The sequence below is a fragment of the Pollicipes pollicipes genome, unplaced genomic scaffold (assembly GCF_011947565.3).
Source record: "Pollicipes pollicipes isolate AB1234 unplaced genomic scaffold, Ppol_2.1 Scaffold_7231;HRSCAF=8579_pilon_pilon_pilon, whole genome shotgun sequence".
NCBI lineage: Eukaryota > Metazoa > Arthropoda > Thecostraca > Pollicipedomorpha > Pollicipedidae > Pollicipes > Pollicipes pollicipes.
Window position 1 is genome coordinate 10,732,680 of NW_023597034.1, and position 12,981 is coordinate 10,745,660.

The 12,981-nt window shown below is 49.7% G+C and overlaps 1 protein-coding gene across 1 annotated transcript; it reads left to right on the forward strand.

Moving 5' to 3' along the window:
* Positions 1-161: 161 nt before the first annotated feature.
* Positions 162-9,152, forward strand: LOC119110684 (hyaluronidase). The gene is made up of 6 exons (XM_037234584.1): positions 162-293; positions 1,841-2,010; positions 2,361-2,451; positions 2,857-3,309; positions 3,629-3,800; positions 8,946-9,152. The coding sequence occupies exons 1-5, from the start codon at positions 228-230 to the stop codon at positions 3,659-3,661; spliced, it is 813 nt and encodes a 270-aa protein (XP_037090479.1). The 5' UTR covers positions 162-227; the 3' UTR covers positions 3,662-3,800; positions 8,946-9,152.
* The last annotated feature ends 3,829 nt before the right edge of the window (positions 9,153-12,981 follow it).

Sequence of the window (12,981 nt, forward strand, 5' to 3'; positions counted from 1 at the left end):
GTCGTCATTAAAATGGGCCAGATACACAAGTTCCGTCACAGGGTTTCTCCTAATAGGCTGAAAATCCTGTGTCACTGATGCACACCTGCTTAAGTGACGTCATTGATCCACTCTCGCCGCACTGACGTCGCTGAAAGACTCTGGGGTCATCTCCAGGACCGGCTGTGATCGACTTTGAGGAGTGGCAGACGACGCTGAGAAGCAGCGGAGTTCTCAAGTACAGGAAGATGTCCAAGGAGTATCATCGCCTGCAAACCAAGCTGGGCGCCATACCACACCTCGACAACGTTACGGTACTGCCAGACGAGCGGTGTTCAGCGCCGACATTTCGTTTTGGTTCAGATTCCTGGTCACTTCACTCGCTGCCAGGGGCGTACTTTGTAGGAGAATTTGTAGTTGCAGCCTCTCAATCCCTTTGTTCAGACCCCTTCCACCAAACTTTAAGATTATAGTTTCTGCACTTTGAATGTGAAGCTGGTTGAATACGGTGTTTGCTGTTGTCTACCCTAGGGTCTGGAACCGGCCACACTGTGCCGTGCAGATTCAGAATGGCAGTATGCACCCCTGCGCGGTGCTGTATCCACATGCGCACTGCATTCATCCTACCATTCGCATAACCTCGCATAAGAGTGGCGACACCGACGAGCCGATGTAGGAAGCTCAGCCCCATTGTTTGGATTAGCTTACGCACCGCATGTCATTAAATGCCACCCTTCCGACACATTTCAAAACATACTCCAATGAAACCTTAGGGTAAGTTGGTCTAAAAAAGGCGGTAGGTACTGTTAATGCAGCGCTATCAAGGCAAATAAGAATATAATCTTAATCATGTTTTACTCCAAGTTACGTTGTCAGCGCTCTGTAACAACGCCACACGTCTCCCCCGCGGTTGGCACGATCGCTGCCGCTGTGGCAGCTCTGCTGCTGAGAATAAAAGAACGTTTGTGATTGGCCCAGCGGGCGTTAAGTGCATGTTACCGAGAAGCACATTGGTCGGGGTTTTAACCAGCGTGTCACTTTGGACCACGCGATACTCTTACTCCTAAGGCCCAAAGTGCGTCTCGAAAATAGCCACCGTGGTAAATGCTATTGCGAAGAAATAAAAACCATAGTACAACGTTTCGTTGAATTCGCGGGAATTCGCGCATTTGCGAATTCTCAAGTTCGCATAGATTTTTGGCTGAAGCGTTTCAAGCTTTCGTAGCATTTATTACACAAACATTTTGACAAATTTGTCCATCGCAAAGCTTACAAAACACACGCTGGAAAAGCATGGCAATTGAATGTATCACTTTTATAGTGGAGATGAGGGAGTCCAATGAGATCCGGGGGGGGGGGGGCGGGGGCGGCTGCTTCAAATCGAGACCAGAGCTATTCAGAAGCATTTCGAGAAATCTGGTGTATCTGATCAAAGTCTGAAATATTTTGGTACGCGTCTGGTTAAACAATGCGTCAAAAGTACAAAAAGATAGCATGTTCCCTTAAGCACAGCCGCCGTGAAGAATGTCTGCAAGTTCATCCACAGTCGATGCAGCTATACTTCATAGAACATTGGCGCCTTACCTCTGCTGTCTTAGCACTAACAGCATGTCCCGCGACGGAAGTAAACGTTCCCCATCTGGTAGCTTAAGAACTTGCACTGGGTTAAATTTTTTTCCACAAATCGTCTTAGGCTCGGCGCTATTTGCCTCACATGTTAGGTCCAGTCCCCAATCCCCCCCCCATAACACGATGGCTCCCGCACCGTTGTCCCTATTCGTTGTTATAGCAGGCCGGAAGATGCCAGCACCGCTGCCGGGATCTCCCGTCTTCGCTAACTAGTTCCCGCTCCGGCCACCAGGCGGAGGCGCTATTCGAGCGCGCCAGCCGGCCGTTCCTGGAGCGGACCCTGCAGGTGGCGCGCGAGCTGCGTCCGGACGCCCTCTGGGGGTACTACCACTACCCCTACTGCAAGAATTACCAACCGCACGTCGACTACTGCGCTCCGGCCATCAGCGCGGACAATGACAGGTACGTTGGTGCTGCTCTGTACGCCGGTAGGCAGATCCTGCCCCGTTTTGCAGCTTGCGTGTTGTTCGTTAGTTAGCGTGATCGCTCTGGACCTCATGTGCTTCTCTGATGAGTGCTGTTGCGGGTGGATGGGCTGTGAATGATAGAATGCACCGTTGCGAGGCTATGCTTTAGAGACATCTGACTGCGCAAAATTCAGATAGAATTGAATATCTTAAGCACTTTGGTTCTTCCCTTCTCTGCTTTGGTTGGTGCCACGCCTGATTTAAGCACCACCAGTTTTGAAATCACTTGATCATTAGGTCAAGTAAGTGGTAAACATTACACCATATTCATGTGGCCTTCCGCAGATCACAGTGGATCTATAACAACTCGGTGGCGCTGTACCCATCCGTCTATCTCCTGAAGCACAACTATACATCATGGGACAAAAACGTGCAGGTGGGAATGCTACATGCCATGAAAAACCAGAAGCACTCGTGTCAGCTTACCTTTCCTATGTCTCCTGCCAAAGTATCTCTGTTGTGCTTAGACATGGCGAAAGGCTCACCGCAGTGGCATTTGGATGTTGTTTCATATGCTGAATATATTTATTATTCACACTACACATTTGACATTACGTAGAGACATCACATTGTTTGGTAAATATTATTTTGGCATCAAGTAGGCAGGCAATCGGCACAAAACAGCTCATAAAACGTAGCTATTATTTCAAAAATGAAGGAAAATAAAAGAATCCTTAACAGCGTGCGGGCCAATTCAAGTTGAACAAAAACAAGCAATGCAGCATAACCAAACAGCTTATTTCCGATGGATATCAACGCCAGTTTTCTCTTCCCTCGCCAGACCCGGGTGATCCTGGAGGAGACGGACCGTTTGGCAACCAAGGCAGGTGGCCGCCCCGTCTACCCTTACACCTGGTTCGGTTACCACGAGGTCGTCAACGACTACCTCTCGCCCGGAGACCTGCTGGCCACCATAGGCCAGGTGGTGACGCGCCAGCCGGCCGGCCTCATCATCTGGGGCGGCAGCAGCAACGTCAACAGCTCCCGTCTCTGCCGCCAGCTGCGAGACTACGTGACGTTCCGCCTGGGACCGTTTATCCGCTGGATGCTGAGCCGCACGGAGCGCCAGCTGCAGACGCTCGCTCGCCGCCTGGCGGCCGGCCCAGAAACCTTCAACGCCCAGGTGGCGCTGCTGGAGCGGCAGGGCGTGTTCGGCTCGTGGCCAGTTACGGCCGAAGCGGCTGCGCGTCGGCGCAGGGTCGGCACGTTCGTCGAGGAGCTCGACTGCTCTTGGGTGAGGAGGGCTGCTTTGCGCCTGTGCAGGACTGAGCCTCTGTCGTTACGGCGCCCACAACGGTCACAGGCGGGGTGGTGGTGCTTCGTAAAATTTGTGCTAGTCGAGCCCCGTTGCCCCGTTGTCCATGGTCGAAATGCTCAACGTGATTAGATGGCTGCTTATTTATGTTTTACTAAGATTGGACATTTCAGTCAGTTGAAATGTATGTAGAGGTACGATGACAACGGCACGGCAATTAGCTTTGCTATCCCTTACCCGTGCATGCTACAACATAACATTACTCACGTACCTTCAGAAAAGGAACGCTCTGTTTCAGACACACGGCCAAAGAAACGGAAGCGTCTGCTGAAGAATCACGCGGTCTTCGGAGTTGTCACTATTCGACGTCATTGTACCGGGTGGATGAAACCGCTGAAACCTTTGATTCTCCCCCAAGAAGCTAATATTTCAGGTGCCACGAGGACAGAAGTAGTGAAGAAGGGACTGATGTGAGTGGGTTGCTCTGGACCCGTTCAACATCAAGACCGATTGATCGACGGCGAATACGGGTCATGCTTAGCCACCTGTCTCCTCGCTTACACAAACACCATCTCGGCCTTAGGTCCCGGAGCGAGCTGGCGTCTATGGACCGTGTATTGTTTGCATAACTCCTCAATGCTGCGTTTCGCGGCCAGAGCTTGTTTGACAACTTACTTCTGTTGCATACCGATAGCGCACGAACGCCCGACCCTGGCACAAGGCATGCGTATGAGTGATGATGGACCTGCGTTGTGAAGAGCTAGACGCGCCTGGGACGTGCCGCCCTTGGTTGGGGGCCGGGGGTGTGGCGCCACTAATTTTTGGTAGGGGTGGGGGGACGAGGTTGCAAAACCACCACCCAGCATTTGCATTAACAGAAAAGGAATGAGAGAGCATGTGCTTGATACCGGCTTTTTGTAGACATTGACTGTGCTCGGCCAGTATAGGAGAATATCGCCGGGCGGTCTGTTGGAGGTCCTAGAAAATCGCACTAGCTTGGTGACAGTGCAGCCCTTCCGATGTGAGGTTAACTTCATTATGGTAAAAGTTAGGGATATGGGCCCTGCGTGAAGACCTATGAGCAATGTATTTTGTCCTGCAAGAAGACTGATAGAATATGGGGACTGATCTGCCTATTCAACGCTAGAGGGGTGCCCTCCCCTCCCCCCCGTCTCCCAGTGGCACCGCCCCTGGTCGGGGCGGACGCGTATGCGTAGCAAACTTACGGCTGTACAGACTTCCGCCACAGTGCACGTTCTTTCCACCTTCCTGTCACTCTCATGATTTTACTTATCTCGAGCTTTCGTACTTTTATCTTCCCGATGTTTCAGAGTTTGACACTGCCTCAATGGGCTTGCGACAATGTGCAGACAATCGGGTGACAAGGTAAATGCGTGATGTGTATTTAACGAATGGTTGACGTGCGCGACAACACTTGTCTTACTGCAAAAATATACGCGCTGAAGGAAGATTTACGTGGATCGTCTAGTTCGGCTATTCAAACCAGTCAAAATCCCCACGCCATATTTGGATAATAAAAACTGACATTCCTTCTCTGATTCCCTCTCGTAGCAAAATAACAAAAAAGGAGACTATAAGCGAGTCTTACTACAAAATACCACACATGCTGGAAGAATATGTGTGTCCAGTGCATCCAGTGTCCAAGTTTTGTGTCCAAATCTATGTGTCCCAAGTACCGGGGCCAGGGCCAGTATTGCCATTTACACTTTCGACAATTCGTTTTTTTTTTTGGTGGGGGGGGGGGGGGGGGCAATGAAACCGCGATTAACGTCCTTGGATATTTTCCGCCCCAATACCAAATGACACTGCGTGTCAAACCTGGTGAAAAAATCAAACCATCCTGCTTTCCATGCCAAGGTTATGACATGGGGGGGAAGGACCAAGGGCGAAATTCGGTCAGAAACTCAGGTCTAGCGACGCCAAGGAGACCATACGTTTGCGGTTTGGATTTTCTCTTAAATGTTAACAAAGATATGTGAAAAGTTGTTTAAATGGCTGTCTTTTTTTGCATTGGTGCTCATGTACAAATCCACATGAAACCAAAAGGCATCGCGCACACGATCCTACTGGGATAAAAACTTCCGCGATTTTCTGGAAAAGTGCACGCGACTGGGGTACAATAAAAGATGCTAACACAGCGTCGGAAGACCAGAATTATTTCTTCTCGGAAAGACTCCATCTACCACCAAACCCATATATCACTGCCCGCCCCCGATCAGCGGATGCCAAGTTGCCATTGGAATAGCTGCAGTCTGAGACCGTTTCTACAAACACCAGCCGTTATTTGTTTTCTTCGAGTAACTAGCCGTGTGTACAATTGGTAAGACCATGTCGGGTCTCAATTAAAAATGCTTCCCCACATCGAAATACTTCTTATCTGAGAAAATAGTCTTTGGCCGCGAGTCAACATGTTTGATCAATATTCGCCTAAACTACAGCTGTTCGGAGAAGAATACGGCTGAAATTTGTACAAATTGTTTTAGGTTGTAGTTCTTGCTGCAGAATCTTCACTCGCGCTCAGACAACCGCTTGATGGTAAATGGCAAGTGTGGTGAAATGATGTATTTTCGATAAGTTTCAATGTCCATAAGCGTGATGGCTGTGCGCAGTGTTCACCCCTTGTTATGGCTTGACCCAATACAATCTTTAATGGTCTTTTCTTAGCTTCCTTTCTCCGATGTCATATCCAGGAAGTGTGAACACTGCCACTGCTGTTACTAAGAGGAACAGTGTGAGATTTATTTCCATGCTCCGACACAAAACAACACTTGGCGAAAGGCATGTAAAACATGGACGACATGAGCCATTCACGTTGCCCGTTTTGGGCATAAGCTGAACTGGTCTAGGAATACATCAAGTTATGCAGGACGTCACAGTCTGTTTTTTTGCTCACATTTATCATGTGCTATGTGTTAACGTGAGTAATTTCCGAGCATTGCCATTATTCTAGAAAACAATTGTTTTTTCAAGTTAAATCTTAACAGGTTTTGGTTTAAAGGCCATCGCAGCTTTATGTTAGGCAGAAACCGAATTTCACTGCATTTACTCCAAGGAAAATTTGGAATGTTTGAGTGACTTATGTTTCTCCTTTCACTCCACGCAGTCTTGGGATATTTTCCTTCAAATCGGTGTTGGTATTTTAAGCATATCCATTATATATATATATATATATATATATATATATATATATATGCAAGCATATAGGTTGATGTATTTAGATATGAGATCAATGTTAGAATAATCACGAGAACTTGAATTTTACAAATACGTGATTATAAGAGTTGTGTCTAAAATTGTCACCCTAAAAATGCCTAATGAAGAATGACACTTCGAGCACTATAAGTTATACCAGGCCATGCAATACGACAATCTATGTCTTCTTTGTATCATGAGCTTTGGAGCCATTTTGATTTAAAAAAAACAAAACATAAAAAACGGCCACCAGTGCTGCCTTCCGCAGCGATTTTGAACAAATGTATATATATACTTATATGCATAAGTATAGATGCTATTTTCCTATAGCTGTGCGCTACAATATATATATATATATATATATATATATATATATATATATATATATATATATATATATATACTGTGTCTGTATGTCAAGAGGTGTAAAGAATGGTTTTGCCACAAGTGGAGAGATCGAACGACTGACATCTTATCGCATTGTTCGGCAATTTGGGCATTCACAAAATGAGTTGGGTGAAGTGAGCTGAACGGTGAAAAATGACCCAACCTATCCAAAAATATACCAACAAACGGGTTTCTCCCCCGATTCGGCCCACTTTCTTCTCAAAGTAAGGGGACTGGGGCCCAAGTTGGAGGAGAGGCTAAATCCCCTCCCCCTGAGAATGAAACTCCCCCAGGGCATGATATAGGTGGAGAATGCCGCACGGCAGATTTGATAACGGCCATCCAGAGCTCTACTGAAATTAGCAAAAGGTCACATCATTGCTACCGAGAGTTATCCGCTACAATAGCTCTAATAGGTTCATGTTCCGGCATGCATTACCGCTTGATTCCTGACGGGCGTGGAGAGCACTGCACCATTGGCTCGTTCAATCACGGCGGAATAAGCTGATGCACTTCCTCCCACTATGAAGAGACGAATCGTGTTACCAGCCATGTCATGTCCTTCCATCCCACCACGAACGCCAGAGTTCATCTTTTTAGACCCGACCACCTTCTCCTGCCGATCGTTCGGCAGTTTTCACACCCAGATGAAAATCGTCCAGATCATAAACAGGCCCATCTGTCTTTTCGACGCACAATGATAAAGCCGGAAACAATCAGGATATAAAGTGAGGCTGCCGACGCACTTAATTTCAGGCTTGCCCCGCCGCCGGCGTCGGCTCCCGCAGTCGGTCCGTCTCCATATTGGGTTGGTCACGTGATGTCTGGCCCTGATTTCACAGTACGGTAGTTGTTCTTCTGCCGTCGCCATTGCCAAGCACTCGGGCTTACTTCCTATTTTATGCTTGACGTAATGGTCTGAGCCTGGACACAAGCGTTCAAAGTCGGAGGTGCGTGAGGGCGAACCCAGCACAGTCCCCCGTTACGGTGCGAATCATCCGACTGTTAGCGCGCGCCAATGCCCTAAGCAAGAGGTTAATGACCGTCGGGGGCACCAACTTTCAAGAAATATTGAAAATATTGCATCTCAAATTTTTCTAAGAATGTCTTAGAATGCAACAATGTTTAAAAATGTAAGACAATCCAATAATGTAAGAAGATTTCAGAATGTAAGAATGTCTCAAAATGTAAGAATGTCCGTACATGTTAAAACACCTACGGGTGTGGGAATGTCTAAGAGTGTGGAGTGAATAAGAACAAGAATAGTGAGAATGTAGGTTTCCCAAGTTCCTTTCTATTGCAGCTGATCAGCAAGTGATGTATGCTGTGACTTTGACATGCATGGAGCTCCATGACTTGGAAATGCACTTCCCAGCAGGTCGTGCTGTTCACTGCTATTAACTTATGAAGCATGCGTACCGCCAGGGTGGCTTGCAGAACTGACTAGATCCTGCTCCATAAGTGGGTAACCATAGTCAGCAAAATGACACGTGTCGTTTTAATTTTACAGAGAAGTATGCGAGTGCATTGTGCATGATGCCTTCCGCTTGTATTTGTTAATTCAATTGGTTATGGCTGATGTAGGTTTTTGAAAGAAGGCGGTATCAAATTTGATGGAATCGAAACAGATCGACTTTGCCGCATCAGTTCATAATCCCATGACAAAATACAGCACAAGATTCGTTAAAAACTTGGTGTCTCCGAGTTACGTGCAATTTGTTTCTGTTTCTGTCTGTTCAACCTCTGTTTCGACGATGTTCGAATGTGCTCAGATTGCGTAGATGTGTTTGTCGCCCGCGCTTCGAAAACGCGGCTGGGGTTCAGTTACCTTTCCAATGTTGTTTGCTTTCAATCATAATTGAATCCTTTCTAAATAGTATGCTCTCATATCATGCCCACGGTGGGCTATTTCGTTGATATAGTTCGTGCACTGCGGCGTGCGCGCTGAATGATTCCTAGTTGCATAGGCAAAACAGCACACAACGGCTGAGGGTTGAACAACCAACTTTCGGCAGATCTTCCGCCTGAGAGAACTACTCCCCGAATATCTACACTCGGGAAACCTACCCTCGGAAGATTGACGGCTGCGCACGGAAGACCTACGCCTCACGAGCCTACGTTCGGAGGATCTGCTACCAAAAGATCTACTCCCGGAGTACCCACGCGCGGAAGACCTTCGCTTGGCACACCCACGTTCGGAAGATCTGTTACCAGAATATCTACTCCCGGAAGTACCCACGCCCGGAAGACCTACTCCCAGAAGACCGACACCGTGACTGCCGGCTGCCGATGTTTTTTAAGGAGACAGAAAATTCAAGTAGCAAGGGGCGGTTGGCACGCGGTGGGTGGCCGGAGCGGGATGAGCATAAACCTAGCCTGGGTGAGATCGGTCCGGCGACCCACCGACCTCCGAGCGCGACGGCATGTATGACAGAGTTTAATCGCATTGGGTGAACTAGCCCGAGACCTGGCCAGTTGCGGTGCCCGTTCTAACCTTCAGCTAGACGGCGGCAGGGCCCCGACCAAGAGATGTTGAACAGAGGGGGAGGGAGGAGAGAGGGTTGGAGGGACGGGTGATGCCTGTGAGGTGAGAGACGTTAATCGTTCACGACCAAAGGCAGCACGACCATGGTCAAAGGAGCAACCACCCTATTGCCAAATTGGCGATGGAGCAAGCATGCCTTTTTGTTCCCCACCTCCCATCCGAATTTCAAAATGCTTCATCGCGTCATCAGCGGTCCAGGGGGCCGGGAAGGAACATGACATAAAATCAGAGGGAATGTTTATAAGCCTAAGATAGTGCCAGTTTATAAAAAGTGAGCGAGATCCATGAACATATTTGGAAAAAGGTTGGGACACGAGGCCCCAGAGAACTCCTTGCCCCCTGGCAAAAGTCAGTGGCGGCGCGCCGCTCCTGTCCATAGCATGAGGACAAACCTGGGAGATTCTCACTTGCTGAAGGAGAAAAAAAAAACATCAGGTCTTACGGGAACAGCTTTCCGGACCGATCCCCGTGCAACAGCCGTCAACGACGTGAAGTTAACCTCGTACATTATACCTCGTGCATATTGTATGGCCACTTTCAATCTCTTTCGGGGTCATTTTCCAAAAACACCTGCAAGGTATTTGCCGTTCCCGATGATAAAAAACAAGGTATTCACACGTTTGGCTCAAGCATGGGCGCCAGCAACGGCGCCGTGCTATTACAGCGTACGATCTCCTGTGAACTAGTTGGGCCAACCTGATAAGTTGCTCCTAATCCATTCGTTGTCCGTGTATTCAATTCAATTCAACTCATACTCTTGGGAAGCTGGTTGGACGGACAGTCTGATTTTTGTAATAAAGAACATGGTGGATGAATTCCATGCATTTTATCTTTAAAATGCAGCTTATTTCAGCGCACCTGAAACCTCCGAGTTGGGTTGTTTTTTCACGGCAAAAGTTGAGAAAAGTGGTGACGTTGAAATAATTTTTGGCTTAAATTTACAACATAATACGTACAGCTGGATAATTCTCGCACACAAAACTGACTAGGATATAAATTTGTTTGAATTCATGAAATGCGTCAAAATCGCACGAGCTTCCTGCGTTTGTGGATCAAATATTCGGAGGAAAATGCGCATTTTAGGGTAGTGGGCGACAAGCGCTTCGGTTGCATGATCGCATGCGTTCCCCACCCCACTGCTGCTCGGCTCAGGCATCGAAGGCGTGCATTCCAGGCGAAATCTCACAACTTAACGGTCGGTGACTGGCAGTCTTATGGGAAGAGCAACGGTGAACTGGCCCCATCACACATGGATGAGTCCGGCTTCCGCATTGTGGCAACAGGTTTCAATGCCGTATCTCGTGAGGATATCGAGATGTAGCTCACATCCTGACCATGGCTCAGAAGCTGCAAACCCGGTACTCGCTGCAGTCAGATCGACCTACGGCACATGGAAGAGGAAACACACGCAGGTGAAATGCCTTCACACACGAATACAGATGCTTACACAAAACCAGAATGTCGAATTGCGACCACGACAGCAATCTCTCAAAACGAAGTTGGAAGCGTAAGTGCCAAAGTCTGGTGGCCGGCCGGGGCGCGCTTTAAAGCGAGGAATCGCGGCGCCACGGCCGTCCGGCCGTCAATCCGTAACACTCAAAACTCACATCAAAGCCGAGTGCACACAGACCTGAGATGCTGAGGAAAATGAAATCAACAACCTCCTCTGTCTCTGCGTGACGACTCAAACAACAGCTGACCGAAAATAGCGTGAGCACACCATTTGTATTTTTGATAAGCAGTGATTGTTCTATCTGCAGCAGAAGTGATTTAAAAGGCTCCACAGATGTTTCTACTTGGCGTTGGCTGGGTGGTTGTGATTTCTGTAGCGCATTTCTGCATGTTGGTATGTGGCTGATACAGCGAACCACAGATGCACAGACCACAAAAAGTCGCCAACTTCTGACGCGCGCGTGTCGTGCGTGGCAAGACGAGGTGCGATTAGCGTATCTGGCAATATCAAACGGCTTTCGCTGGCGAGCCTCTAAGCAGCTTGTCAACCACCAGACGCACCAGTCGTGCTCTGGCAGATAGATACAATACGAGGAAAGTCCGACTGCATCTGCAGTTCCGGCCTTGAAGAGCATTCAGCGGCCACCCCGTCTCGAGGCCCGGCAGCGCGTTCGCGTCGTCGCACGGCCCGCCCCCATCGTACAAACGCACCAGCGCCGGTTTTCCGGCAACCCCATATCGAGTGACCATTCATCTGGCAGGCTCGGGCCCAACCTTGACCCGCTCGCGGGAAACGGCACCACGACCCACCCACCGGAGGGGGGAGAGGAGGGAGGCCACCGACCACCGCGCGGCCGACCAGCGGCGCAGGCCGCGGGCTCCCGAACCACGGACACCGCAGGCCGCCCCCATTCGATCCGGCCCCTCACGTGCGGCGCCTGGGCGGCGGCCGTCGTCGGCACCCCCCCCTCCGGCAGGCGCCCGGAACGTGCCTATACGTGCCCCTCGGGCCGCCGCGTCGGCCCCTTCGGCAGGCCGGCGGGCGGGACGTGCCCACACGTCCCCCGGGCCCGGCCGCGTCCGGTCGGTCCCTTCGGCAGTCGGCGGGACGTGCCCACACGTCCCCCGGGGCCCGTCGCTTCGGCCGGCCGCGGCGGCGGGAGAAAGTTCGCTCCGACGCGGCGGCGGCGAGTGCGCCGTGTGAATGTGAGCGCGGCGCCCGTGGCGCGGCCCCACTTAGTATGGCCGGCGCCGCGTGCGGCTAGACGGCCGCTGGTGCCGCCGGCCGACGGGCAACCAGCCTCGGGCGTGGGATTGGGCCCGGGGCCCGTGGCTCGCTTTTGATGTTAGTGGGGACTGCTTACAAATGGCTGCTTATCGGGTTATTTATCAACGTGTTTCTATGGTTAACGGTACAGTACGTTCGTTCACACCATATGCCTATCCGCCCGTTACTGCACACCCGGAACCGAAAGCAACATCTTAAATGCGAAATCGTGGCATATTCACTAATTTCAGTGAGTATGCCACGATTTCGCGTATGTTGGATAGCACCTGAACATGAGGCGATGGCGGACGTTGGGCGCACGAGCGACATGGGTCTGATTCATGCCCAGTGAGGTCAGGAGCCGTTTCATTCTTGTCGACTGCCCCTGTTAAGTTGTATCTCACGTCCAGGATGTAAGGTCAACCATCTCACCTGTTCTCCTGCTTGAGAAATGCCTTTAAGGCGCTGGATCGAAACGCGCAGGACGTGCGCCCAATGCCCGCCTGTATTTCCTACATCCCGCGGACATGGAGCATGAGCTTGCCGCATGCTAAATGCGATTCCGGTCCAGTCGTAGCCAGAGAAAACAGCTGAGGAGTGCAGTCAGGGAGGGGGGAAACCGGGGCCACTTCCCGTCATCAGATTGAAACAATTATTCATATGCATTTGAGTAATTGTTGCCATTAACTCATTGTGGCGGACATGTCAAAATACATGCATTGAAAACAACACATATATTCAACATAATCGTACCAAGTGTAAGAACTTCCGTGTTTAAAGTTTTTGG